Source organism: Dermacentor silvarum, chromosome 8 (genome assembly GCF_013339745.2).
Source record: "Dermacentor silvarum isolate Dsil-2018 chromosome 8, BIME_Dsil_1.4, whole genome shotgun sequence".
In the NCBI taxonomy this organism is placed as follows: Eukaryota; Metazoa; Arthropoda; class Arachnida; order Ixodida; family Ixodidae; genus Dermacentor; species Dermacentor silvarum.
In genome coordinates this window covers 150,835,088-150,862,970 of record NC_051161.1, presented here as the reverse complement: position 1 = coordinate 150,862,970, position 27,883 = coordinate 150,835,088, and the positions used below count along the sequence as shown (strand labels likewise).

General features: G+C 47.8%; 1 protein-coding gene across 1 annotated transcript in view; it reads left to right on the top strand.

Annotated features, from left to right (window-relative positions):
• The window catches only part of LOC119462498 (uncharacterized), a 127,166-nt gene extending 106,103 nt beyond the window's left edge, over positions 1-21,063 (top strand). Inside the window, exon 2 of the mRNA XM_037723843.2 lies at positions 20,898-21,063. Coding sequence (XP_037579771.2) covers positions 20,898-20,999 — 102 coding nt within the window. The 3' untranslated portion in view covers positions 21,000-21,063. The remainder of the gene's footprint in view (positions 1-20,897) is intronic.
• Positions 21,064-27,883: the final 6,820 nt, after the last annotated feature.

The window sequence follows — 27,883 nt, the reverse complement described above, 5'->3', positions numbered from 1 at the left end:
GGTTCTGTTCCTTCAGGTACATAAACGCGTAATTATGAAAACGTATGACTGTTCATTAGTTTGTAAAACCGCAGAAATTATCGCCGTTTATTCAAACAGGTAGCATCATGATCAAATCTATCGTGTGAAAACGAAAATTACGAGGACATCAGTAACCAATTTTTACCGACCTTGTTTATTGAATGCCGGCCCTCGCGGCGCTTCCCAACAAACACACTCGGATATTGGTTTTTTTAACTTGCCGCATCATCTGTGGCTTTCGTTTGGTCTTTTCTTTCCTTTTTAGCTACCCGCTTTTACTTCTGTTTTGAGCCGAAGCAATACCCTTCCTTAATTTTGGGTGCAGAAAATTTGTCGCCGCTCTGCAGGCAGTTAAATTACACACTTTCGTACTGATTTTTGCATTATTCCTCTATTATCTACCCATATGGTGCTGTCGCGACCGCCGCATGGCCCAAGTACATATCACGAGTTCCTTTCAGACATAGCGCAAAAAAGTACGCACAACACACACGAAGACACGACAGACGCGGAGGAGCGCTATGAGCGCTACTACCAACCGTTTATTTCAGTCAACAGACCCTCCGATTTATAAGGTGAACCACGTACACCAGTGTCACGCCCCTTTCCCATGCGAGGTGATAAAAAGAAATCTAAAAAAGTTAACAGTACTATGTCCCTCAGGTAACAGAGTTCAAATAGTTCAGTTCGGCACTGTGCAAAAGAATTGACGCTTCGCTTATACAAATATCTGAGTTCTTGTGGGTGTAGAATGCTTCTAGAGCCACTCGAGCCGTGTAGTTTGTTGATTTGCCTAAGATAGTGGTCTCATAAAATCGTGCCTAACCACACGTAAAACCACACGTAATGATGTGGGCAACGAAATGTGCATACTTGTCCTTTTTTTCTTAACTTTTAGCGCATGCTCCCGAGCCGGTCGTTTATGCACCGTTCGGTTTGGCCGATGCACACCTTCCCGCACAACAAGGGGACGGAGTATGCCACTCCTGTCGCACACCCCATGAAGCGGCTATCTTGGCTTGTTTGGCAACCTTCTTTCCTGTCACCGCAAATTCGAGGGCAGAGCCTGGATAGCTTATTAGGAGTCGTGAAGACCACATGAATACGATGCCTGTTCGCGACCTTCTTCAGGTTGTGCGAGACCTGATGCATATAAGGCATGGCTACGGGTGTCGCCATCCATCGCTGGGTCGCAGCCCTTTCCGCTCCAGCTCTCTTCTTTACCCTCTGCAGGATAGACTCGGCCACCGGAACAACAAGCAACTCAGGGAATCCCGCTGCTAAAAGGCGACCAATCTGATTGGGAAAGCTAAGCTGCATTGAATGCGGGCATGACTTACGGAGCGCAGCATCCAGACATTGTAATGCGATGCCCCTTTTTACTATTTTAGAGTGGGCAGAGTCAAAAGGCAGGAGACACTTCTTAACCCGTGGGAGGTACTCTCAGCAAACATGGCCTACACTAAATTTTAGCCTGAGATCCAGGAATTGTGACCCCTCAGTTCCAAGAAATTCATGAGTGAAATTCAAACCCTGCCCCGCTTGAATAAAAACATCTAAAATACTCCCAAGGGCAGTGAAACCGTCCTCTTTCTTTAAAAGAATTAAAAAGTCATCGACGTACCGAAGCACTTTGAATACCTTCCCCCCATTAAAAGCCAAATCAAGCGCACTGTCAATATCAGCTACAATTATGTCGCATAGAATCGGAGCCACGCAAGACCCAATACACATTCCTCTGCGTTGCAGAAAATGCTGCTCGTTAAAAGCAATAAATGTTACACTAAGCTAAAATTCTAAAAGCGTTAAATTATGAATCGACAAGCAAGCGGAGTTTGGAAATCGCATTCGCCACTCTGTTCAATGCACTTCCTAACAGCAACTAAAAGCTCATCTTGAGGTACTGAATAAGACAAGTCCTCAACGTCCACAGACAAGCCATAATCTATACTCTCGTTGTGTTTCACATATTCAGCGACTTCTTCAGATTTCCTCACGCGGAAAGGATCAACAACCGTGAGTTACTTAAGGCTCTTCAGTAAAAACTGACTAACCTTCTTTTTCCAAGCCCCCCCTTCGCTCACAATGGTTCTGAAAGGGACATCTGCCTTATGTGTTTTTGCAGAAAAGAAAACATTCAGACTGTTCCCCTTACTATTTATAATAGAACTAGCAAGAACATTCAATTCCAAGTCCTTATAAAATTTGATGAACTTAGTCTTAACCCTCACTGCACTTTTTTTAAACAGCCACAAAGTTCTTGTCCACTGCCGCTTGGGTTTTTTCGTTGAACATGGCTTTCGGCATCACAACAAATCCACCTTCCTTGTCAGCTTCTAGGAGAACCAAACTGTTCTGCCAAACTGAAAGTAACTATGTTAGACCAACTAGCCCAACAGGTGGTCCTTGTGGAACATATCACGATTTCTGCTATCATAGTTTTGTTCTTGCCGGGATCGTCTGTCTTTCTATGCGTAAAGCTACTACTATGTGTGACTGCGCTACATGTCTATTTGTCTTGTTTGACGCATTACATACAGTGACGTTTACTTAAATACGTGGATTTTTTGGATACTTGTACATATATTTAAACATCTTGTTGCGAGGCTTTGTGTATACAAACAGTGCATTTTGTTACCAGTGACACTTTTGTGCCCTTTATCAACTTGTATCTTCGCACTTGTATATTCCATTCTATTTTCGCAATTCCAATCTACATCTCGCAGAACTCCTGCTTCTTATATGTGCTCACTGCTGCGACTATATTATCGGTGTAATTACAATACACGACCGGTAACAACTGCTCATGCGCAATCTATTGCAACGGAGGACAGCGCCATTGAGGGTTTTCCCTGGCCGTTGCATATGTACAGTCACGAGCAAAAGTTTGTGGACCAAAGGTATGGTAGGATGGTATGATAAAGCTTTATTACGTTCCCTCGGAACGCGCGTCAGCACGTAGCGACCCGCTCCCACGTCGGTACAGAAAGGCCGAGCCTCTCTGCTGCCACGATTTTATTTTTTTTTTCCTTCGCAGCCTGGGCATTCCGGCTGAAATCAAGAGAGCAAGCCTACGTGCGCGTGATGGACCAATAGAACGTATTAAGCCAATTCGGGGCCGTGCAGCTGTGCTTGAATATGTTTAAAATTTTTGCTGATGCCATGGTCTCCAAACTTCTGCTCGCGACTGTACAAAAACGTAAACAAGGTTCTTTAATGACAAAGATTTATCAAAATATTTGTGCCCAACTTGTTCTTTTCATGGCCCTTACGTTTTTCGCACCAGCTGTATGCACTGCTTTGCTGGTTTGGAATTCTATGATATTCTGATGTTCTAAAGTTCGTGTGATAATTTCATTACTTATTAAATAGACAAAAAAACGCGGAAGCATTGATATCAGTTATTTCTGCCACAATTTTTGGGACATACGAATATATTCTTTTATGAAAAATACATAGTTTACTTAACAGTGGGTAGCGTTCGGTAGTTTCTTTGCAGCCTCTAATATACAATGACATTGGCAATGGAAATGCAGTTATTATTCATGTATTTGATCCCTCGACAAATTCTATCGGGAGGAAGCTATTCTATCGGCTGCAACGTGAGCCCCCCTCTCCGAACAAAATTTCTGGCTATGCCACTGTGCAGTGAAGCAGGTCTTCGAACACTGACCAGTTACAGATGATTTTCTGCATTTACACCCGTCTCTTACCAAGAACTTAGAAAACGTGTTCGGCTGAAATGTAGCAAATCTTCTTTACAGAGCTACTAATTTACTTTGTTCACAGGAACCTCCCTGAGAAAACTGACGTCAATCCGAGCTTTTGTTGACGTGATTTTACTCTTTGCGGTGTCGGCCATTTTCGTTATGGCGCGGTTTCACCAAGGTCACTGCCAATGGCACCGAAAATATAGCCATGCACCTAAGGCTTTCGCCTTCGAAAAACAGAAATTCCGTGGCAGTGAACATAGCTCGATAAGGCACCTGCACGCAAATGCGCAAATGGACTCGTAAACTGAGGCCAACCGAGATTAAGGGTGTCAATCATGCGAATGCATATCCTGAAACATGCGCCCATGGCGACCATTTAGCAAGCTTACATTATTATTTCAGAATCAGCTTTCGAGAAATGAAGCGACAAAAGGGCATTTTTGCTTTTTTTTATTCGATCGGACAAAAAGATGGACGAGGAAAAGATGGACGGAAGGGGGGGGGGGGGCGGAGGCCGCTCTTTCATGATTCTGCACCCGCTTTCTCGAAGCGGGGCTGAGCCTCTAAACGACTATCAATAGCAGCAAAACTGCTGATTCACAGTAGACTAGCTGGCCGCTCGTCTTATACGCGCGGCGGTTATCAGATGAGTTATTCCTGATTCGCGTTCGTCCATGCTCGACGGTGAAAGCTGTTGGCGTGGTCCTTATTTTTATTTTTATTTTATTGTTACAACGTGTATTCTGTTATCGTCCAGTACACTTCGTGCGTCATCGCGCGAATTTCGAATCTTAAAGGTCCGTACGCCACGTGGTGTAAAAGCTGTGAACTAAAGGCGATGTCCGGAATTGCTGGGGTTGTGTGCGTGCTTTTTATTTCTGTGGACTCCTTTATTCTTACGTTCAAATAAAAGCAAACCATTGTAAATATTACATGAATCACCCTTTTCTTTCAGGTATGTTTTATTCACTTTGTTGATGGGCGTCCAACCAAGGACTATCCCTACCCAACACTGCAGCTTGGAACACAGCTTTATGCTACAGATGCCATCCTTGGATTGACACAAAGCTTTCCCAAAATTGCCACTGTCAAAAAGGTTGATGCCCTCTGCAAAACCCCTGTAGTCCTGTGCAGGCTTCCCATCTTGGTCGATTGCCTTGACCATGTAGTCGTAGACAACTGAAATAGGGGAGAAACATTTGTATGTACTGCGGGAATGAAAAAAAAATGGCAATGAAAGAAAGCTGATTTTTATTTACTCCTCAAGACATCTGCAGATGTTTGAAAGAACTAAAATAACACGATAGATACAGTCTGATATTAAACTGATCGTTTGGATTTATAAATTATAGTTCCGGAGTTTCAGTAATTCCTACATATTTGATTACTAAGCTGGTGTTGCTCTCGTATGAAGAGTTTGAAAAGTTGAAACGGGAGCTCTCATTTATGCTTGAGTTACAGCTAGCCAAAGTTATGCCCCTGTCACATGACCACTTTCGATCGCAATCGAAAATGATCGCTACTACACAGTCCAAGGATCAGCATCGTGTTGTTTGGGCTCTAACGCTTTAAGTGTAACTAAGTTCGAAGCAAATAATAAACGTGCCTAATAGGTAGTAAAGGTACGTACAAATCAATTTTCAGAAAAATTACTTTTTCATTCGGTATTTTAGGTAAACGACGTGTCACGTCCGCCGATTCTGATTGTCTGCAAATCTCAGAACTACGTGCATGGCGTCGACGCAGCACACAGATTTTCAATATTATACGTGCATAAAAAATAAAACGGCCTTTTTAGAGGGTTATTTCTTCGGTTCTCTTTCTTTCTCGTTGTACCTCGTTTTCTGTCACAATGAGCTAGAAGCTGCTTACGTCGGTCTCCGATCGAAATCGGACACTTCGTTTACGATTTGCGGATCACGACCGACTGGATTCAGATCGAGGCTCAATTGCGATCGAACGTGCCCGTGTGACAGGGGTTTTACTATGAAAAAACACCCGTTCGGGGGCATTCAGTTAGTACATCCAACAAACACAATCTGCCGCTCCGAAGTCAACTACGCGAAACTATTGCGTGCCCGCCGCACTGGTGAATTCTGCAGAGATCAGTGCACCAGTATCGAGGCAAACGCTTACCTCAACGTATGTGGGAAGCTAAAATACCAGCGAGCGAGACGTCAACACACAAGCGGACACGGATTTTTCACTCGGCGCTCAAGCATACACATTCGAGGCCGTCAAGCAAGCGCTAGAAGCTGTGCAACCACTTCAAACAGCTCAGATCGTAGCTTAAGTACACCGCACTAACCACAAAAAGGAAAAGAACTAGCGAACTGACGTGAACGCCGCACAAGAAGCCTCCATGAGCTCGAATCGCTCGGCGCGAGCGAGCGACGCGCATGCACGATGAACGAGCGCCAGAGCGCTCTGGCGCGAGCACATACAACGTTAAAATGACAAACAATGGTTCACTTACATGATCGTTGAACCATGGGCCAGAGCTTTGTGTCGTCGATCCAGCCGCTGTCCATCGGTGGACCCGAAACAACGCCGCTTGCCGTACCGTCGCCCACAACTACAGCAGTACGGCTCCTTCGCTGGCCTTCAACCTAAGGCCAGTCATGCCGGCGCAATCACGTGATCAAACATGGCCGCGCCCGTGCGCCGCTGCTGAAAACCGTCTATAGGCCGTTTCTAGGGTGCCTCGATGCCAGCGCCGCCGTTCAGGGTGGTGCCATCCTTTGACCGCACCCGCGCCGCCGCTTTCTCGCTGCGACGCCATCTTGAGTCACAGCGAGCGGTTGCGAGCGCTTGCTGCCGGTACTTAGTTCGAGACACAGTGCGCGCGGTTGCTTCGCTGACGCTTCTACTTGCTGGACAGTGTTCAGCCGCATGAATTACAAGCTTGTCAAGTGCATCGAGTCGACATGACGGGCTGTTGTGTTCCTAAGTGCACCGGATCGACGCGTAAAGGGCTTCGCTGTTTACGCTTCCCCCGGGACCCAGAGCGAAGGAAGAGATGGGAAGCCCAAGTAAAGCGGTATCACTGGAAGGCAACGGATAGCTCCTATATTTGCGAGGTAAGTGTCAAGAAAGTTTAGACTATCGCATCGTGTTTTTCATTAAATAAGAAAGTATTCTCTGATCCTCGCTCACGTACCTACGTTCGCTCACGAACTAAGCACTGCACCGATGCTGTCTGAGTAGCCTATGGTTTGCGAGCGCGCGTCGCATAGGCTTTTGCCGTTTTGATCAGCGCAGTCTATGCGAGTAGTACCCTTATTTTAAGAACTGACGAAAATGCTTCGCCGCGAAATAGCCTTACATTAGCTACAAATCGTCATGTAAACCACCTATTTTACTTTTGCACGGGAAGCACACATCGTGTGTCTTGTTTCTTTTTTTTTTCTCAGTTTCTTTTTTCGCTACTGGTTATTTGGGACTAAAGAACGCAGTGCTTCTTTTGGGGAGAGCGGCTGTTGTGTACGTGGCAAGTGAAGCATTGTGATTTTCTCTGATTTCTCAGCAGATATCTTGCGGATCTCAGGTGCGGATTTAGCTGATTTTTTAGACGAATATATTTGTAGCGTGGTGCTCGTAAGCCGACGGTCATTCGTGCTCATTCCCGATCGTAGTGGGTACTGTGACGGTCTTTAAATGCCTGTGCACGGTATGCCCAGGTGTAGTAGAGTTAAGGGGCATCATGGGACCAAAATGATTCGGCGCTTTCTGGCATGGTGTCTGTTGTAGCCTGTGCATTTCTTCGAAACGTGTGAAGCGAGGTAATACAGCATTACTTCTGCGAAAATTTATTTTTAAGCACTGTAATAGGTTCTCTAGCAGTATTTACAAGGCAACTTTTCATATCAATAATCACTTTTGTTGTTTTACTTGTACTTAGAAACACTTTGAAGAGGACCAGTACGAGGTAAATCGACAGGATGGGCGCCGTCTGTTAAAGTCAACAGCCTTACATCATCATGGACTATATTTTCGAAGTGAAAAACATTGCTAATCTGTATTGACTGTCTTAGTTTCATGTACGGTTTTTGTACGCGATATGTATGCAGTGTTGTTTGTTTTTTCAATGTAGTTATCAGTGTTCTAATGGTTATTTATAAAATGTTCTGTACTCGCCATCGATGTGTTTGGCTGATGCGACGTATTCGATGGTAGCTGATGTATTCTGGCTGGATATCTTGAATAATATTACCCGCGGTTGCGTTTTCTTGTTTGCATTCTTGTTTTCGATTTATATTGTGTGTAATAAGGTTGATGTACTCACTTGAACACCCCCCCCCCCTCATGTAAGGAATAAATTAAAAAAAACTCACTATCCCGAATTGTGTGTCGAGCCTACCTTGCGATTTTTTTTATCTCGTCTTTCCACATAACCTTCAGGCGCCACACAGTACATATAATTTTTCATGTACATATCTCTTTCATGATTGATTGTACTAGACATTATAAGTAAATGTATTTTGTGCATCGTTTGGTTTCTTGTGTGTACTACGCAAGATTGACACAGACAAGTTACGTTACATGTTTCTCTACAGCACTAACTAAACCTTATTTTCACATCGCAGTTATTTTTACACTAGCTTAATCCTGTCAGCACACAGTTTTGTGGGCAAAAAAAAGCAAGATTGCGCGTAGATATCGTCAAATAATTGCAACGAACGCGAAGAGCACGCGCAACGCAAGGGAAACTAACCGCCGTGCGCGAGTGGCTGGCTACGGTAAAGGAGGCGTGACGTGTAAACCAAAACACAACAGCGAAAAAGAAAAACTTCCACACACAGGGGGTCGCAAACCTTATATACCAAGCATCGAAGCGAAAAAAAAATTGTGCGTATTTCAAACATACACAGGGCATGTTAAATGTAAATTGAATTAGGCAACTTGGGGCATGTTCCCGGCGCCATACATTTACGTCTTGGACCTTCGACGAGTTAACGGCTATTGGTTATAAAGATGTGCAGATGCGATACCGATGAAAAAATCCTCATCAAGGCAAAGCACTTGGAAGTGCGCCGCGAGTAACACTATTTATGAACGCAAGCGTAGCTGAGTTTCAACTCGTGTGACTCAATATGGCGGCGCCAGCGGGGTTGTCCCCACCCTGGACGGCGGCGCTGGACATCGAGGCACCCTAGGCCGTTTCACATGGCGCGATTGGGGCGAAAAAAATCGTTCTGTCGCGCACGTCGCAGAGCGATTTTCGCTGGCAGCTTTCACATGCGTTTTTGACCGCGCAATTTCCGTCGCAGCGACGCCCAAGGTTGCTCCCTGTTCACAAAGTATCCATGCCTGCACCGTTAAATAAAAACAACATGAAACTAGTCAAATATTACAATTTCATATTATTATTTTTTTGAAAATAGAATAGTACACAATTTTTCAGCCTTTAAACGCGTTAAGACTGCGATCGCTTAGTCCGCAGTTGCGGCTAGTGAAAATGCTGCACAAACCACACAAGCGTGCGGCGTGGTGGGGTGGTTTTGTTTTGTACATTCTAGTTGTGTTGTTGCGGTACGATGGAAGCCACAACTCTTCTCCTGCAGGAGTATTTGCCTCTCAAAAAGAAGCTACTATTAAGTGTGCAAGTGCCTGGCACAATTTGTGCAATGAAGACGTTGACGACGACGACGATCGTGAGGGTACGTGCCGTATGTTGAAGGCGGCGTCAGCTCCCGGCCTGGATAGCATGCAGCTTCTCCTTTTAAATGAATTGTGCGAGCTGGAGAAAAAAATTGTTGATGAAGCTCCTGAGGCACAGGCGCTGGTGGTACGCTCTGTTAAAACATCATTGAAACTGGTGCGCGACATTGCTCCGCTGAGCTTCCAACACGCGGTAAAACAGGAAAGTGCCTATTTCGACGGCGCTTGCTGTTACGTCACGTTGCTCCGCCCACATCGCGCCGATCGCTGCGACTCGGCGACGGAAATTACAACATGTTGGAATCCCGTCGCGGAGAGCCTGCGACATGGCGGCGGTCCCTGAGCGACGGAATTCGCTGTGTCGCTGTGTGAAAATCGCGCCATGTGAAACGGCCTTATGAGACGGTTGTGCCCATTTATGGTCCGATCTTGTGCCTGCGTTCCTGATTGGACCAGACCGTGTCTCGTGTTCCTGACTGCCGTGCGAATCTCCGCATGGCTCCCATTGGTCGAGTTAGTGCAGCCACTCTTTTCGACACTAGTGCCAAGGCGCCCTTAAAGGGACACTAAAGAGAAACAGGAAGTTCAGCTGGAACAAAAGAGGGACCTTCAGGAATGCATGCAGTTTTTGTTGGGTGCAAAAATATGAGTTATTAGCGGAGAAAATCGTAAACAAAGACCAAACATCTCTTCCTCAATTTCTCTCACCCCAGATTTGGCACTGAAGCAGTGTCGTCACAGATTTCATTGCTCTCAGCGAATCAGAATGCGCCATGATACGTCACCGCTTGCGTAAACGGCCGAGGCGCTGGCTGCATCATGGCTGCATGGCCGCTGCGTTTGCGTTCGCCGCGATGGATACCGTTGCTGCCGCTGAACCTTGCAACGAAGAGCTCGCCAGGGAAGCAGGACTGCATTTCAGCAATATTCAGTGAAACAGAGCGCGAAATGATCCTCCGTGCTCGAGCGGTAGGTGTTTCCGCGTGCGATCGCGGTGACCCGCCGGCCGCGCCGGCGGAAAGCAAAGCTTCGTTTTCGTCGACGGAACGCGAGGGGTCCGGTCCGTCAGGCGACGATATTCCCGACAGAACAAGCCTAGAAAGTTGCGCACGCACTCGGTATGGTTATTTCGTGGCTTTATTTATTGACATTATGCACTCACCGAGCCGACAGTTTGCTGCTGCAGGGGCACCGGTAGGGGGTTTAATGAAGGCCGCATTGAGGGAACAGCTGCTCGAGAAAGGACTGGCCTCTGGGGCACGCCAAGATACTTTCTGAGGGCAGGATTATACACATAATCCAAGGGCGAGAAATGCAGAGAGCACACCATCGGTTTCTATGGCTCTTTTGCCGTTTTATCATCAGCAAAGCACTGAGCCATTGCGAACGCCGAGGAGCCGGGGCTCACCGCGCGGCACCACATGGGACACAATAGAGTCAACATTGCCGCTGCCCCTAAGCAAGCGCCTTGAGCCATTTATACAGCCCTCACGCACACGAGGTATTTTCTGGTTGTTTCTCGCGAAGTCAACGTTTTTTCGAGCCACGCAACAGGCAACCAAACACTAGCAGAACAGGCGCGCGATGACGCATGGACCAAAAACGAAACTACAAAACTATCACGATCGCATGTATCGCCATGCCATTTTTGTCTTGCTTAATTTTGCGCTAAGCTTCTACTTTCTCGCTTGAAACGGTTTAAAAAGTTGGCAAATGCTGTTTATGTACGTTTAAGGTGTATTTAATTTTGCGTTTTATTAACAGCAATAAATCGCTCTCGACAAATCGCGACTAGCCTGCGTTTGTAATCTCCGACGTCACGAAGGTGTAGTGCGGGAAATTCGAAGGGGCGTCAGCGCCTATCCTTCATTTTTAGGGGCGAAGCTCCTTAGGGTGTGGGTCTGTCCCTCCTCTCTAGTATGTAGTAGTAGTAGTAGTAGTAGTAGTCGTCGTCGTAGTAGTAGGTAGCCACGTCTACTTTTATGAAAAAAAAAACACCGCATATCCACGGGGTGAATGATGATGTGTGGGCGAAGCTCCGGAGGGAATCATCGGTAAACCGTGAATCTTCCGTGTAATTCGCCCAGTCTCGCCGCACTAAATCGAACGATTGACTTCCACCAATGACACGCGCCATATGTGACGTCATTCCTATTTTATAACAGCGCCCTTCATTATATTTGCACCATCTCCCGCTTAAGGGGACGCTAGCACAAACGCGTTAGAAACGTGCAGTACTCTCTAGTAAGGGGGAGAGGCCACAGCGTCTTATGCAGCCGTCCTACACATGCCGGAACGTGCACGGCGTTTGCCGACGCCATCACATGACTGCTGAGAGAGTATAACCCCCGTATTCATAAACGCTCCTCGACTTGAACTTCACTTGCCACCGCCCTCAACGCGTTTCGAACGCGCTGCCCAAGGCGGTGGTAAGTCAAGTTCAAGCCGAGGAGCGTTTATGAATACGGGGGTAAGGCGGAGAGGCCACATCGTCTTACACCAGCTTCTTACACGGGCCGTAACGCGCTATATTATATCACAAACGCGTTAGAAACGCGCAGTCTGTCGTTAATGTTGGGTATTTATTGTCATCGTGGGTGTGTCCCTGTGCGCTTCGTGGCGTCGTGGTTAGCGCCGCGCGTTCGGAAGCGAGGGGTCCCTGGTTCGATTCCGCGCTACGGACACAACTTTCGGAATTTTTTTTCTTTCATAAAAGTAGACGTGGCTACCTACTACGACGACTACTACTACATACTACAGAGGAGGGACAGACCCACACCCTAAGGAGCTTCGCCCCTAAAAAATTCCGAAAGTTGTGTCCGTAGCGCGGAATCGAACCAGGGACCCCTCGCGTCCGAACGCGCGGCGCTAGCCACTACGCCACGAAGCGCACATGGACACACGCACCACGATGACAATAAATACCAAACATTAACGAAAGACTGCGCGTTTCTGACGCGTTTGTGCTAGCGCGTTACGGCCCGTGTAAGAAGCTGGTGTAAGACGCTGTGGCCTCTCCGCCTTACCCCCGTATTCATAAACGCTCCTCGACTTGAACTTGACTTGCCACCGCCTTGGGCAGCGCGCTCGAAACGCGTTGAAGGCGGTGGCAAGCCAAGTTCAAGTCGAGGAGCGTTTATGAATACGGGGGTTATACTCTCTCAGCAGTCATGTGATGGCGTCGGCAAACGCGGTGCACGTTCCGGCATGTGTAAACGGCTGCGTAAGACGTTGTGGCCTGTCCCCCTTACTAGAGAGTACTGCACGTTTCTAACGCGTTTGTGCTAGCGTCCCCCTAAGCGGGAGATGGTGCAAATATAATGAAGGGCGCTGTTAGAAAATAGGAATGACGTCACATATGGCGCGTGTCATTGGTGGAAGTCAATCGTTCGATTTAGTGCGGCGAGACTGGGCGAATTACACGGAAGATTCAAGGTTTACCGATGATTCCCTCCGCAGCTTCGCCCACTCAACATCATTCACCCCGTGGATATGCGGTGTTTTTTTCGCTATTTTCTCGCTTATTAAACATCTGTTCGCCGTAAGAATGGTATGACTGTGATTGTGATAGGATAATCTACCATTAGGGTTACAGAATGGATACCAAGAGAAGGAAAGCGCAGTCGAGGTAGGCAGAAAACCAGGTGGGATGATGAAGTTAGGAAATTTGCAGGCGCAAGCTGGAATACGCTAGCGCAATACAGGGGTAATTGCAGATCGCAGGGAGGGGCCTTCGTCCTGCGGTGGACATAAAATATAGGGTGATGATGAGGATGATGAATCTACCAATAAAGCTCAACTTCCGGTTTCTCTTTGTGTCCCTTTAAGTAACGGCCCTTACAGGCGGGCTATAGTGTATAAAAATGGCGGCGCACATGGTAGTTTACGTCGTCATGGCGACAGAAACAGAAGCCGCGTGGCACCTCCTCGCCTTTTTGTGTGTTTTTATTATATCGACTTGGCCGGCTCGCTACCCGCTCCGCCCATCACCTCCCCCCTTTACCCATCCATATCGCGCGCACGGGTTGTGTGTGTGTGTGTGTGTGTGTCTTTTTTTTTCCAGCGCTCCACGCGTTTTTTTTTTTATGCGCGTGCGCTACCCCGCACAATAGTTTTTTTTTTTTTCATTCAAAACACAAAGACTGCACGGCGCGCCACGCGCGAGCACACATATAATGCCAATGCGTCCTCAAAAGCACAACGGCTCGTTGACATTGTTCCAGACTCAGTGCTGTGAAGACAGAACCCCGGACGGGATATAAAGAGAGAGCACCCTGCGCTGTAGATGAGAACTCAGTTTCTTAATTTTTTTGCAGTTGCTGTCATGCAGTAGTTGCTCTGTTTCTCCATGCTCGCTCGCCCGTAGCGATGTATTAAACCAATTTGTTTTACGTCTTGTCTGCCTGCCGTTCCCTCCTCGATTGTCAGCGCAGGGCAAGCTCCGAGCGAACGCTGTTCCAAGTTGGCGGCCGCTCGAAGTTATGAAGAAGCTATTTAAAGATAAAGCGTTAGTAACGGAACGGCTAAGTTGATTCCGTTCTCTAATTGTTTTAAGGAAATATGAACATTTAAAGCAATTCAAGTTAAAGGTGTATTCTTTAGGTGTTAGAGAGTGCTGATCTAGATCCATTCAAAGAACTTAGTACGGATACGTCAATGTTTGTCACCATGAATTAATTCAAATGAAAACTTTAATCGTGCTGGTTTTGCTCTACTTTGCAGTGTTAATAAACCAGCTCTCTTTATTAATTCAGTCAGTGAATTCGTTAACTTGTATTTATTAAAACAGAACCTTATTGCCTTCCTCTGCACCCCTTCCGTTCTTGCAATGAATTCTTTTGTGTACGGAAACCAAACAATACTGGCGTGCTCCAGCACTGGTCGAACAAGCATTTTGTAGGTAGAAGATTTGTATCTGGGGTCGCAAGACGAAGGTGTCTTCTCAGAAAGAAGAGATGATTTAGTGCCTCAGCATGTACATTGATTTCCACTTGAGGTTATTTTGTTAACATGGCTTTCCCATCGGAGAGCGTGTGTTAAAGTGACACCTAAATATTTACGCTGAAATGCACAAGTGAGAGGTGTGTCATTAATAATGTAAGTAAAATCAGATATCTGTTTCTTTCTACTTACTGTTAGCGTTACAGATTTTTGGGCATTTAGAGTCATCTGCCACTCCTGACACCAAGAAAAGGTAGAATTTTTTATATGTTGATTATCAATGCGATTAATTTTGCGGTACGAAATACAATAGTCAGCGAATAGACAGATGTTACCATGTAATCGGGAAGACAAATCTTTTATGTATATTAAAAATAAAACTATGACCAAGACACTGCCTTGGCGCACTCCCAATGCAACAGCCGCTAAATTGGAAGCTTCGTTATGAATATACACGAATTGGGAGCGGTATAGATCCGCACACTCACTCATGAGTGCACTCGCTCACACTCGCACTCATTTAAAAGGCGTGAGTGCGAGTGCGAGTCAGTGCCAGTGAGTGTGAGCAGGTGAGTGCGAGTGGGAGTGAGTGCAGTTAGTGCGAGTGGAGGTGAGTGCGAGTGAGTGTGAGTGGAAGTGAGTGCGAGTGAGTGCCAGTGTGTGTGAGTGAAGGTGAGTGCGAGTGCGAGTTTGTGCCAGTCAGTGTGAGTGGAGGTGAGTGCGAGTGAGTGCCATTGAATGTGAGTGCGAGTGCAGGTGAATGCGAGTGCGAGTGAGTGCTTGTGAGTGTGAGTGGAGATGAGTGCGAGTGAGTGTCAGTGAGCGTGAGTGGAGGTGAGTGCGAGTGAGCACCAGGGAGTGTGAGTGGAAGTGAGTGCGAGTGCGAGTGAGTAATTTGAGTGTGTGTGGAGGTGATCGTGAACGTGAGTGAGTGAAAACGTGAGTGAGTGAATTATATGGTGCGTGAGTGTGAGTATTTTCCCTCACTGCCGCGCTATGCCACTGAGCGTGGCTCTCTTATCTCCGGGACCAGGCGCAGCGACCTTGCCGAGTGCAGCTCCGACGTGCGTAAGCGAGCGAATCGTTTACGGGCGCGTTGAATGTCTGACGGTGTCTGGCCCACGCCGGCCGCGCTTTATTATTGTAGCGTTTGTTCTAGTGGCGGAAATCCTTGCAGTAGTGGTGGTGTGGCATGAAGGCTTTGAATCTCGGTGAAATGCGGTGGTGTAAACAAGCGGATACTGCTCGCGTTTGTACCCCGGTGCCGGGCGCCGACGCGAAGCGGCAGTCGTTGGGGTTTTGCTACGCTGCGCTCCGCAACACCCCAAATAAAAACTACTGTTCCAGTCAGGTAGACTGCTCCCTCCCTGATAGTGAGATTATATTTTGATCATCAAAACAGTGATGCTTTTCTTTAGGAATGTCATCGTTTGTCTCTCGCAGGCGCGAGGACAAGCGGGTGCAAGAGAGAAACAATGGTATTCCTAAATAAACGCATCACTGTTTTGATGACTGGACTGGACTGGACAAACTTTATTTGGGTCCTGCAGGACTCGCTTAGGGCGTAGTGAGCGTCTCCCACGTAGGGACCGACAGGGAATACCTGGCGGCCGCTTCGTGGGCCTGCTGGACGGCCCATTGCTGGTCGGCGAGAAGCGAGCTTCTGAGGGACTTCTCCCACTTGTCCGAGGTAGAGTCGGGATGAGCGTTTCTACGCTCCCAGAGCATGTGTGTGAGTGTCGCCGTGTATCCGCACGAGGGGCACATGTCGCTGGGGTACGCGTCAGGATAGAGAACATGGAGTTTGGCGGGGTTTGGGTACGTGTCTGTTTGTAATAAGCGTAGGGTTAGCGGTTGCGGTCTGTTAAGTTTGGGTTGTTGGGGCGGAAAGATGCGGCGTCCAAGGTAGAAGTGTTTGGTGATTTCATTATACGTAATGGGTGCATCCCGGTTGGTCTCTATCTCGGCGAGGTGGGGTTGCCCTGGGACGGCGCGGTCAGTAAGCGCACGCGCTGCGCTCGTGGGCGATCTCGTTGAGGTTTGGCGGGGCACCCGGCACCCGTCCGAGATGGGCGGGGAACCAGATGTGCTTGAGGGTACTCTGATCCGAGCTGCGGAGGATGCGTAACGCTTGGTCCGAGACGACACCGCGTTCGAAGGCTTTGATGGCCGGTCTGGAGTCGCTGTAGATGACATTCCGTTTGCTGTCGAGCATAGCTAGGGCTATGGCTACTTGCTCCGCTATTTCGGGCTCTCGAGTGAGGATCGTGGCGGAGTTGAGGATCCGCTGCGAGAATGATCCAAATATAATCTCACTATCAGGGATGGAGCAGTCTACCTGACTGGAGCAGTATTCGTTTATATTGGGTGTTGCTACGCTGCGCTCCGCAACACCCCAACGACCGCCGCTTCGCGTCCGCGCCCGGCACCGCGGCTTCCGCCGCGGCACCGGGGTACAAATGCGAGCAGTATCCGCTTGTTTACACCACCACAGTTCACCGAGATGAGAAGCCGTCATCCCACACCACAACTACTGCAAGGATTTCCGCAACTAGAACAAGCGCTACAATAATAAAGCGCGGCCGGCGTGGCCCAGACACAGCCAGACATTCAACGCGCCCTAAACGATTCGTTCCCTACGCACTAGGAGCTGCGCTCGGCAAGGTCGCTGCGCCCGGTCCCGGAGATAAGAGAGTCACGCTCAGAAACTAGCAGCCGCCGCGCCGCCGCGCATACCAGTGCCTCAAAAGTCCCTAAGCGATTATGTCCCTAGGCACCTAAGAGCTCCACGATTGCCGTAACACGTGTAAAGCGGAAGTCACGTGACCCGCAGTGCCACGCCCGCGCTGTACCTACTAGCAATTCTAAAGTCGCCGGTCACGTGTTAAGTGGAATTCACGTGACCCGCAATGCCACGCCCCCGCTGTACCTACTATAAATTGTAAAGTCGCGCCGTTCAAGAATATTCCCGCCTCGAATCTTGATCCCCATCGTTCTCGCGGAAAATCGCGCGCTTGCTGTTACGCGTTACTGCGCTTGCATGCAACGTGTTACGTTTCAACTCGTATTGTACTGGTGGCGTGTGACCCCACCTGTTTTAAACCCCACCTGTTTTATTCTTTTAATTTGCGTTTAGCGACGGTGATGTAACTGTGTACTGCGAATTAGGTCGAGCTACAGTCACTCACGCTTCGAATCTATTGATTGCTGGTTGGCACTTCCAAATTATTGCTATCTTTGTGGGTGCCTGCTCATAGATGCAGACTCGGGAACACGCCGCTTTGCGCATTACTTTCTTTCGCGCATCCATATCACCCAGAAATTGTGGATGGCTTAATTCGCATCGGCGTTAACGTACGCAAGTCATGAATCGGAATATGCTAAATCTCGCGGCCGGAAAACGAACCTTTAGGTGAACTCGTAAATAAAATTAATGAAAATCTAGGGCTTTATGTGCCAGAACCGCGATATGATTATGAGGAACGCCTTAGTAGGGGACTTCGGATGAAGTTTGACCACCCGTGGCTCTCTAACGTGCACCCAATGCACAGCACACGGGCATTTTTGCATTTCGCCCCCATTCTAATGCGGCTGCCGCAGACAGGATTTGCGCACCTACAGCACGCCCCATATCTTGTTTCCTTGTCTGTTTCTCTGGTTAAAGAAATATCGCCAGGCCATCTACGCGTTTCCACGCTGTTGTGTTCTTCTTCTTTCGGGGGTTTTACGTGCCAAAACCACTTCCGATCATGAAGCACGCCGTAGTGGAGGGCTCCGGATTAATTTTGACCACCTGGGGTTCTTAAACGTGCCCTACAACGCAAGCACACGGGCGTCTTCGCATTTCGCCTCCATCGAAATGCGGCCCCCGGGGCCGGGATTCGATCCCGCGATGTCGTGCTCAGCAGCGCCTTAGCCGACTGAGCCACCGCGGCGGGTCACGCTGTTGTGAATTGCTGCTTTGTTTCGTGTCTACCCATTATTTTATCAGCGCTTTATGGGATCACTGGTGAAATGTTACTCTTATGTAGTGATTTCCTCCAACGCACTTCTCTGGAAGGGAAGGCAAATGGAAATTTTAGGGTTGTAACGAACGTTTAGCATATCGCTATATATCGTTTTATAGCGTTGCCGGGACGGTCTCAGGTACAGGTCTGGTTGGTTCGCTAAGCTGCGCCAGTTGTACGCGTGGCGTGCTTTAGGCAATACAAGCAAATGAACCGGTAGCTGGTGGATACGGTAGCAGCAATGGTAGAGCGGCATATGGCAAATGATTGTTTATTTAATGTTCCAGTGGGAACCTGTGAGGTACCTGGATAATTAAATAAATTGAGGTATGCGTACCTACTCGCACGTAGCGTCAAGCGTTGAGCAAAATCAGAGACTTGCAGCGTTCCATGAGCAAGCTGAAGCGCTGGTAAACAGAGCGTTGCATGAACCCCGTTTCACATGGTACGATCTTGGAGTGCGTTTTTCGAAGCTACGGTTTCCGCAAATGCGAAATTCGCAATCCCGTTCCACATGCATTCATGGCAGCAGTGTTTTTCGGGTACTCGTAGCACATGGTTTGCAAAGTCGTATATTGTTCGGTGTATGTTTTTACCAACTTCTTTTTGCTAAATTAACGACTCTGCAAGGTTTCTAAACTACATATTTAAACTCCTGAAAGTTTTATTAACGTAGGTAATGAAAAACTATAAACAAAGCGAGCCGCCTACTATTGGTCGTCTGTTTCCACCGCATCTGCGTTTTCGCAGAGAAGTTCAGCAGGCCGAACATCGAAAAATCGCACGCACGAAAGGTCAGGTGGCCTATTTCCCGCAGCTGCGAATTCGTAGGCAAAATCGCACCATGAGAAATGGGCTTGAGAGAGTGGTTTTCTTTGATCCACATAACGATGGGCCTTTGTTATCGCAATACTGATATTTGCAACGCCGAAAGGGTCATTTCTTATTCCTGTTGTGCCATAGACACGCGGAAATATAGTTTACAAGTCAGGCTGCATTATTGTTCCAGAGCGGATTATGTGTTGCCATATATGTCGTGTCATTTTTAAATGCACCAATTTTTTTTAATTGCCTGTGGCAGGTAGCACAATTATAAACCTCAAGATTACTCGAAATGGCGGCCATTACCTTACTAAAAATAAAAATGTTTTTTGAATAATTTACTTAATTGCGCTAATAAACACTTTAACTACTTTGCAGCACATATTTTAATCTACGAATTGTAGCTAGTGGGTATACAATGCATATCGACTTAAAACGAGATTTCAGGACTACGCTAGTTTCGATATAATAATTTTCAATGTGTCCACCGAAATGCATTGCCGTTCCAGTTTGTGTGTGCTTCAATGTATGAAGCAGCGTTTTCTTAAAATGAAGTTAAAAAAAGTGCATTTTCACTGCAAGTTTGATAGCGCATATCTCGAAACCGTTGCCATCCTTAGAATTTGTTCCAAGTCGATATGACTTGCATAATCACTAGTTACAATTCGTAAATAAAAGTACGTGCAGTAAAGTAATTAATAAAACAATAATTAGTGCAACCATGTCAATTGTTCAATTAAACGTTTAGATTTTTCGTAGAAGTAATAGGCCACCTCGTTGAGCAACTTAGATCAATTTGGACAACACGATTGTGCTGTCTGCCACATGTTCTTAAAGTTTAGTTCAGCTAAAAAAAAAGGACCCTGTAGAACGAGAACATACCGCATGTTCTCATTCTACATGGTTTTATTTTTTTAACTGAACCAAATTAAGAAAATGTATATGGCAGATAGCACTTGGGCTAGCGCAATGGTCCACTCATATCACATGCTTCAAGCCATTACGTTATTAAACTGCTTTCTGTGTCACAGAGAGAGAGAGAAACCTTCTTTAATGAGATGCTGGAAATGTTAGCCTGGCTGTTCGCCTGACATGCTATTCCAGGTGTTTATTAACGTAATGGTTTGAAGTAATAATATATGACTAGCCTATGGCGCTTGTCATGTAATTGTCATTTTAATTGAGTATGCTGTTACCGGTAAGCTGAACCAACCGCTGAGTAGGTTGAGCTTACCACTGAGGCGAAGATGGCAGGAGAACGCGAATACGTCATTGCGGCCTCAGTAATGTCAGAAGAAGATGTTTGCCTTCACAATAACACACGGATGTAATGTCCTACCGTTTGCGCCTTCAAATAAATACATTCAAAGTGTGTCCAGTATGTGCGTCATCTCTATTTTTGTGCCCTCATTAACTGCTAGTTTGGACCGAATTTTTTTTTATGCTGATGCCACCACCTCACCCGGGGCTTACCCGGAAGGAGGCAGTGTTATACAGACAATTACAGAAGGGGTTCCTGCTCACCCCGGTGCTAGCTAAGCACGTGTGTCCGAGTGTGTGCATGATTGACGTGTGTAGACTGTGTGCGAAGGAGAGAGCTAGCGCGGCTCACATCCTTTGGGACTGTGGCGTAAATCCGAGAGAAGCCAGTGAGAAGACGACGACCCCGCCGCAGCTAGAGGCTGCAACGAGGATCTACGATCAAGAGACACAACTCAAGGTCGTCCAGCAGGTCTCGGCAGCTCTAGAAAGGCAGCGACCGAGCGAAACCGAGGAGAAGGGGAGCGGCACCCCCAGGAAGGGGGCGGCGGCCCTCTCGGACCCGCGAAAGTAGCGAGGGAGCAAGACCTCGAGGAGCATAACGCACGAGACTGATGTAGTGGCCGCGTCGCGATGAAAGCTCGTCCTCCCTGCGTGGAGGGAGCCTAATCGACTCTGCTGGCAATATCAATAAAGTTATTCTCTCTCTCTCTTCTGCACTTGGGTCTTTGCAAATCTATCTGTCCTAATTTAAGCCACAAGAGTGATTAATAAGTAGAATTTTGCCGTCTTCAGTTTTTTTTACTCACATTGACTTGCATACTTTGAAACAGCTAGAATAATAAATTCAAATTCGATGCTGCATCTGGCTTATGCTTTCTCTTGGTTCTGGAGTTCATGGTAAAAGAAAAAAACAAAGGACGCCGATCAAAAAGTGGTAATAAGAATTGGACGCACGGAAGCTCTTTCACAACACTAACTGCTCGAAACGACGGCAATTCTGCGTATGCAGGCGGGATATTGCCATCGTTGCGATACAGCGTTTTTTTTCTGTAGTTTTCTGGAGTCTGGATAGCAAAGGATTCGAGAAACTTCCTTCAAATCCAGTTTCCTTAGCAATGATAGAAGCCTTGTCTCGTCGGTGGCATATTCGGCCTGCCACGTGCTCCGCAAGTGCATTGGGAAACGACATTGTTTCTTCAGTTCTGATTCATTTGTAAACCCCGTTTCATACATCAGGTGCAACGCTGTGGAGGCTACAGATGATTTTGCAGTGGTTGCGTTCGCACACGGAAATAGTCGGTGTTTTTTGACCGATGTTTGTGAAAATGCTCTTTAAATAAGCTCAGTTCTGAATGAAAAAAAATTGCGCCATCTTCCCGTAGGGGAACCCTGAGTAGTATGCGAAGCAGCCATGGGGTCGACTAAAGTTCCCATTAGTTTTCAGATCGGCCTGTCGCCGCTGCCGTTTCGTGGCAGCGGCTCGAGCCCTCTTCTCCGCGGCGCTGTCCACGGCGCTGACACTGGCGTTGACGCTGGCGCTGTCCGTGGGACCCATCGCGACGTTGCGGGAGGACAATGAGAGGACGACCTGAATGATGATGAGTGGGCGAAGCACCTGGGGATCATTCGGGCAAAACGCCGGAAGTGTTCTCCCGAAGCCGGAAGCTGGCTTCCGGAACCGGAACCGGAAGTGGGAACGGAAGCGGAACCGGCAGCGGAAGCCGGCTGCCGGAAGTGGACGCCGCACGGCGGAGGGAGGGAGGGACGTAGCCCCGAAGGAACATAGCCCCAACCATAAGCTGCTTCGCATCTAAAAAACTATTTACAGCCAGGACTGGGAGAACGACATCACGAGCACTAAACAGGAAGACCAGTACAAGGCTGTCCAGAGGGCCCGTGAGAGAGCAGAGAGGCATGGCCTCCCGGCTCCTACATGGTATTAGCCAACAGCTAGCCAGGGGCCTCTCAAGGGCTCCAATGGCTGGCTCCTCAGGACCTTAATAAAGTTCTTTGTCTGTCTGTCTGTCTGTACCCTTAGAAACTAACAAACTATTTACTCATACATCTATCTGCTAACACGTTGTTTTAGATCAATTTTCTTTTCGTCGTTTTGGTTTTCAGCCCATCGCGGCAACTTCACGTCCATGCTCGCGCGAGCAAACTCCGCTGGCGTGCAGCGACGCATCGACGGAACGCGCAGTGTGATACATTTTAGTGACCGTACTTCTTGCGTAGCTTCCACAGCGTTGCACCTGATGTATGAAACGGAGTATAATTCATCTCTTTGACATAGATTTCTTGCTTCAAGCGCTTTCAGAATGACTGCTTTCGCTGATGTAATGCTATAGTCGCGATTCGCGCAGGCTGTTCTGTATACAACGCTTGCAACATATCGTCTGCAGCTTCACATCTACCTGACACATGCTGCAACTAGTGGGCCGAAGCGTGGGACATTGACTTCATAGGGTTTCAGAACAATTGCGATGGCCTTGCTCACTCAAGGAACATAGGCTAGGGTCGTGTGAGCTCGAGGACGCGTGGCCGGTAATGTGGCAGGCTTCAACGATATTTCATGGAACCAATGAAAATTGCCGGTTATGCTCACTCGGACGTTATCTGTGCAAGTCATTGTCAGAAATCTGGTAGCCAGGATTAAAGCAAAAATTTTACAGTGATCCCGGCAGATTCGCTCTAATCAGGACACTCAAGGCATTGGCGTATCAGGTGGTGGCGTGGGATATGACCTAGCTTCCACTCCCCCCCCCCCCCCCCAATTTTTTTTACGGCTGGCGCCCGGCCCCCTTTTGTGTTGCACATCGCATATTAACAAAGGCGTAACCTTCCAATGTGCGGCTATTATGGACCTTCGCGTCTCACAGTTTATCCGACGCCTGGGAGCTTAAAAAAGAACGAAGCACCGCAGTCAAGACGACCGCGGTGCTTTAGCTCCCCCACCCCCGAAAAAAATATCCGGGCTATGCGCCTGGTTCAAAGTACGTCGCGAACATTTTCAGTGCGTTACCCGGAAGTGTTTCATTCGTTGCGTTGAACATCGTTCAGGTGGGCCAGTGACCTCGCTTGGCCGCGCGTCCTTTAGTTGACGCTGCCATTCAACTTGTCCCCAAAAGGAGGCCTTATCACGTGTTCTGAAAACCTATGACGCGCGGCGCATATATTCCACTGAATACAAGACGTTTGGTAGCCGTCTTGGACCAGCCAAAATGAACTAGAACGTCTACAACTATTCAAGAGAAGGCGCCTTTATATGTACGTCTTGAAGACGTCTTGCGAAGGACGGCTTGAAGGCATCTTGTTAAGCTGATTTAAGCTATCATCTTGCTAAGACGGCTCTAAAACGTTTTGTGAAAATGTCTCGAAGATATCTGTGCGGATCCTTATCCAGATATATGTATAAAATATGCATTTCAGTTCTTTCCGCTGCTTTATACAGTTGTTAGATATCTAGCACCCATACTGGTCACACAGCCTGTACTTAAAAACATGTACATGCACTGTCTTTCCTTTGGTCTGTCATTTTACCATCCTGTAAGGTGTACATTTACATTAGCTGCACATGTGTCGTTGCGCTGTACGTGCAGTAGCGTCTATACGTATTTAACGAAGAAGAAAAAAACATGAAGCAAACGTAAAAAAAATGTGCTAGATTGAAGGCAGCATACATGTAAGACCTAAGGTATTTAACCACGTTAATTGAGAAAACAGGAAAAGTGAAAAATAAATCCAAGGGTTCTACGTGCCTAAACGATGAAGCAGACCCTATGTGGAGACTCCGGATTAAGTCTGACCACCTGGGATCTCTAAGATACACATCAATCTAAGTACACGATCGTTGCTGCGTTTCGATCCTGTCGTACCCGCGATCTCGAGCGCGTTCCTATGCTGAGCAGCTACGCAAATTTAGTGTGAGCCTTAGTTTCAGATAGATGATAGGTGAGTCCGATGATATATTTTTGTGGCAGAAGACCGCTCGGGTTTTTACCTGTGCGGTTTTTTGCAGCCTGTCACAATCGGCGTTTTTCGCACGATACTAGTTCAACCTCCACGCGCCAGCGCGTTATTCGACAGTTTTTCGCTCCTACCGAAATCTGCACATTGAGCTGCATCACAATTCCGCTGTCAGCTGTTCAATAAAGTAGTAAAAAACTATAGTATCGCAAGTTCATCAATTCCTTACAACGCTTTTCACCGTCGTGTACTCCGAAGTTGTCAGACTGAATCGTTCATTTCATCGCTCTTTCAAATTAAATACCTATATACGATCAAAAGCTATAGCTAAAATTGGCGCTATAAGTAATGATGTGCACTTTGGGGGGAGAGCAGCATACCATGGCATTTCATCTAGACGTGTTCGTTTTGCCCAATTATTTGCAACCACAGCACGGCGATTTTAGAAGTGCACCACATATTATAGTAAGCGTTCCAGAAATTTTAATACTACAACGTTTATTTGCGATGTACTTGAAATGTATTGAATGACCTTGCTTTGTATATTTACTTGGAATATTTTTCACAATAGAAGCGCCAACCTAACTCGTAACACTGCACCAATACGGTTATTGCAGTCATCAGGACTGAACACGGTTGGTCAGCAGCTCAGTACGGCCATATACAGCCGCTGCATGGCGGGGGGGGGGGGGGGGGGGGGGGGGGGAGGGGGTATTATGCCTGCGTCTACCTAGACTGCTTGAGGCGGGAACATTTGCTTTCTCAGTCAGTTTGCAGCCCACGTGCACTTCTCAAAACGTTTACGAGGGCTTTGCAAAAACAAAAACAAAAAACACGTTCGATAATTAGCGGTATCTTTCAGAGCCGCGTATACTGCATCTATTTTGTCTGCTTCGGACGTGTTATTGGGTGCACATTACAAAATTGCGATATTGTTTAGTATTGCTATGTCGCACAGTTGTAAATTTGGAACTTTCAAATTTTCGAGACTCTTTCGAAAGACAGCGCCGACATTAAATCAACATCTGCTTCCAGCCCACACTTGATTTTACATTTTATTTTTAATGCAGGAAACGTCATCGAAACCGGCGTAGCGATTGCCGAGGATGTTGATTTCACCATTCCTTAGTATCCGGAGCTAACGCTGCAAGCATTGCGCATTTCAGTGCGGGTGCTCTACACGAGCGCGTTTCCGGAGTTTCCTTTCTCCGTGCTAACGAAAGGCTAACGGCGCCGCGACTGGCAGACATGGAATGAGGATGAGTGTAAGCCTGCTGCTATAGAAGCGCTAGGTAGTCCTTTAATTGCTGCTCGGGGGGCTTAAGATCGTCGTTTTTGTTCAACTTGCTCTCGCCGAACGAAAGGGCTGCGAAGAGAGGGAAGAGAAACGGCTAGCGGCGTGTTGCCGATGCTCCTTGCTCGACAGGCAATGCACAACGGATAATTGGTCGGTGGCGGATGCCTGTCATGGTGACGGTGCCGAGATGAGCAGGTGCACGGCTCATGGCACTGCCAGGTTAAACCCTGCACGGGGAGGGGCGATTAGTGGCAGCAAGTCGTGACGCGTCAACGACCCTTGTCGGTTGTGGCGCACGGTTCCGAAATTCATTCGGAGACACGCTTTCAAGTGGTGTCAAACGTGACGGACGCGATTACAGTTGGCCAGATGTACTTGCGGACCGACTGGCTCTGAGCAAGCATTTACTGAACAGTGCCTAAAGTGTCGGTTGACAGCTTTCATTGACGTATGATTCGCAGCTACTACGCTATCGGTTTTTCTAATAAGTGCGAGCGGGGAAGGGGTCACACTAAAGGTCAATCACTCTGGCTGGCAGGTGCTGCCTGCTTATTAGGATTTTATTGAACCCATTGTGCTGGGCGCTGTGGCTTTGCGCTGGAGCACGCATGCTATGCATATATCACCCCCCCCCCCCTTTCTTGGAGCGTTGTTTTTATTTGTATGTTGTTTTGAGGGGGAGGGAGAAAGACACCGTAAAAGGTGGTAGAGAAAAGGGCGCTTGAAAGAAGCTCAATACTGGAAGTGCCGGCGAACAAGACGATCCTAGCACAGGATTCTTGAATGGTGCGTTGGCGGACCACTCAAAGCAACCAGGTGGCGATTGGGTGGTAAAAGCTTGGGGCGGGGCACCGAGCAGTAGAAAACGTGGCCCCGTTGCCCCGTCCAAGCGTTCTGGACAAACTACGGTGCTATGCACCATCGGCTCTGCCGAAATAGGGTCGCCCTATGCGTTCCAGTCCCGTCTTGTATGCGTATTGTATTTGTAAGTTCTTGTAAATAATTGTAAATAGAAAGTGTTTTTTTTCTAGTTATCTCTGTCTAATTCAATCTGGGAAGAAGCACCCAGCGAACTCGTCGCCGCTATTCGTAGCGGCAGTACTTCTCACTTGCGTAGACCGTCTCTGGCGGTGCGTCTCGGACGCCCAAGTGGAGAAGCGGTACAGAAGAATCTGAACTTTACTGGCGCAGTTGACAAGGACAGGTTCGCAGGACAAGGCTAGGTGATATAGAAGAAGAGCAAGACATCGCCTCAGGCGAAGCAGGAAGTGGAACGGTAGAACAAGTTGGATCTCTGATCGACACCGTCTAGACGGACTTTGCAGCAGGAAATTGTAGCGGCTGGAGGCCGCAGATTTAAGTGCCTTCTCTGAAGACAAGGAGGCGCGGCTGGTTTAAGGCAGCCCTCTACGACTCACCACCAGCGGACCGCGGAACAACCTTTCACCACACATGGCGGAGCTGCCGACAACGGAGACAGGCGGGCGAATGGGGTGAGTTGCTTTCGTCTCATTTTCGTTCGCTCCTGTTGTAATGTTCGAGCCAAGGGAAATGTCGGTAGGCTGGTCAAGGACGTTGCAGAGGTACGTGTGGCCAGAATGGATGAGCGACAGCTGCGTGGGGACCGGCGAGCTCTCGGAGCTAGAAATGCAGCGCCCTTTGAAAAGGGCTCAGGAGTACCGCCAGCAGCTGCAGCGTATAAGCTAGAATTAGCAAAGCTAAAGCAAGCGAGATCTTCGCAGGAGGATCCGAGAATTGAGCTAGAGGCGTCAAAACTAGAGGTTAGACCTCAGGCAGTTGAAGACGGAGATCTTCCCGGTTTCAAGATTATACTGGAACGGGACGATATAGGAAGTAATCCGCCGTTCCGGAGCAGGAACCTTCAGCAGGACTTGCACGCTTCCGCTTATAGGGTTTCAGGGGACGAACGCTTGGCGTTGGTTGGCGCGTGCGATACCGGTCGTGACGGCGCGGTCGTAGTAGGCGCGGACATCGAGGCACTAGGTGCGCTCGACACAACGCAGGCCGTTGTGGGTTTGGAGGCGTCGGATCCTGATTTTAAGGATGAGGCGAGCTCTCGGCGTGAGAGCGTTGTCTAAATCACGAGCGGGATCCACAAGCTCAGCTGGTATAGTTCCAATTGCCGACCGAGCGCGTGATCGTCATTGCGCCAAGGAGCTAACGACAACCGT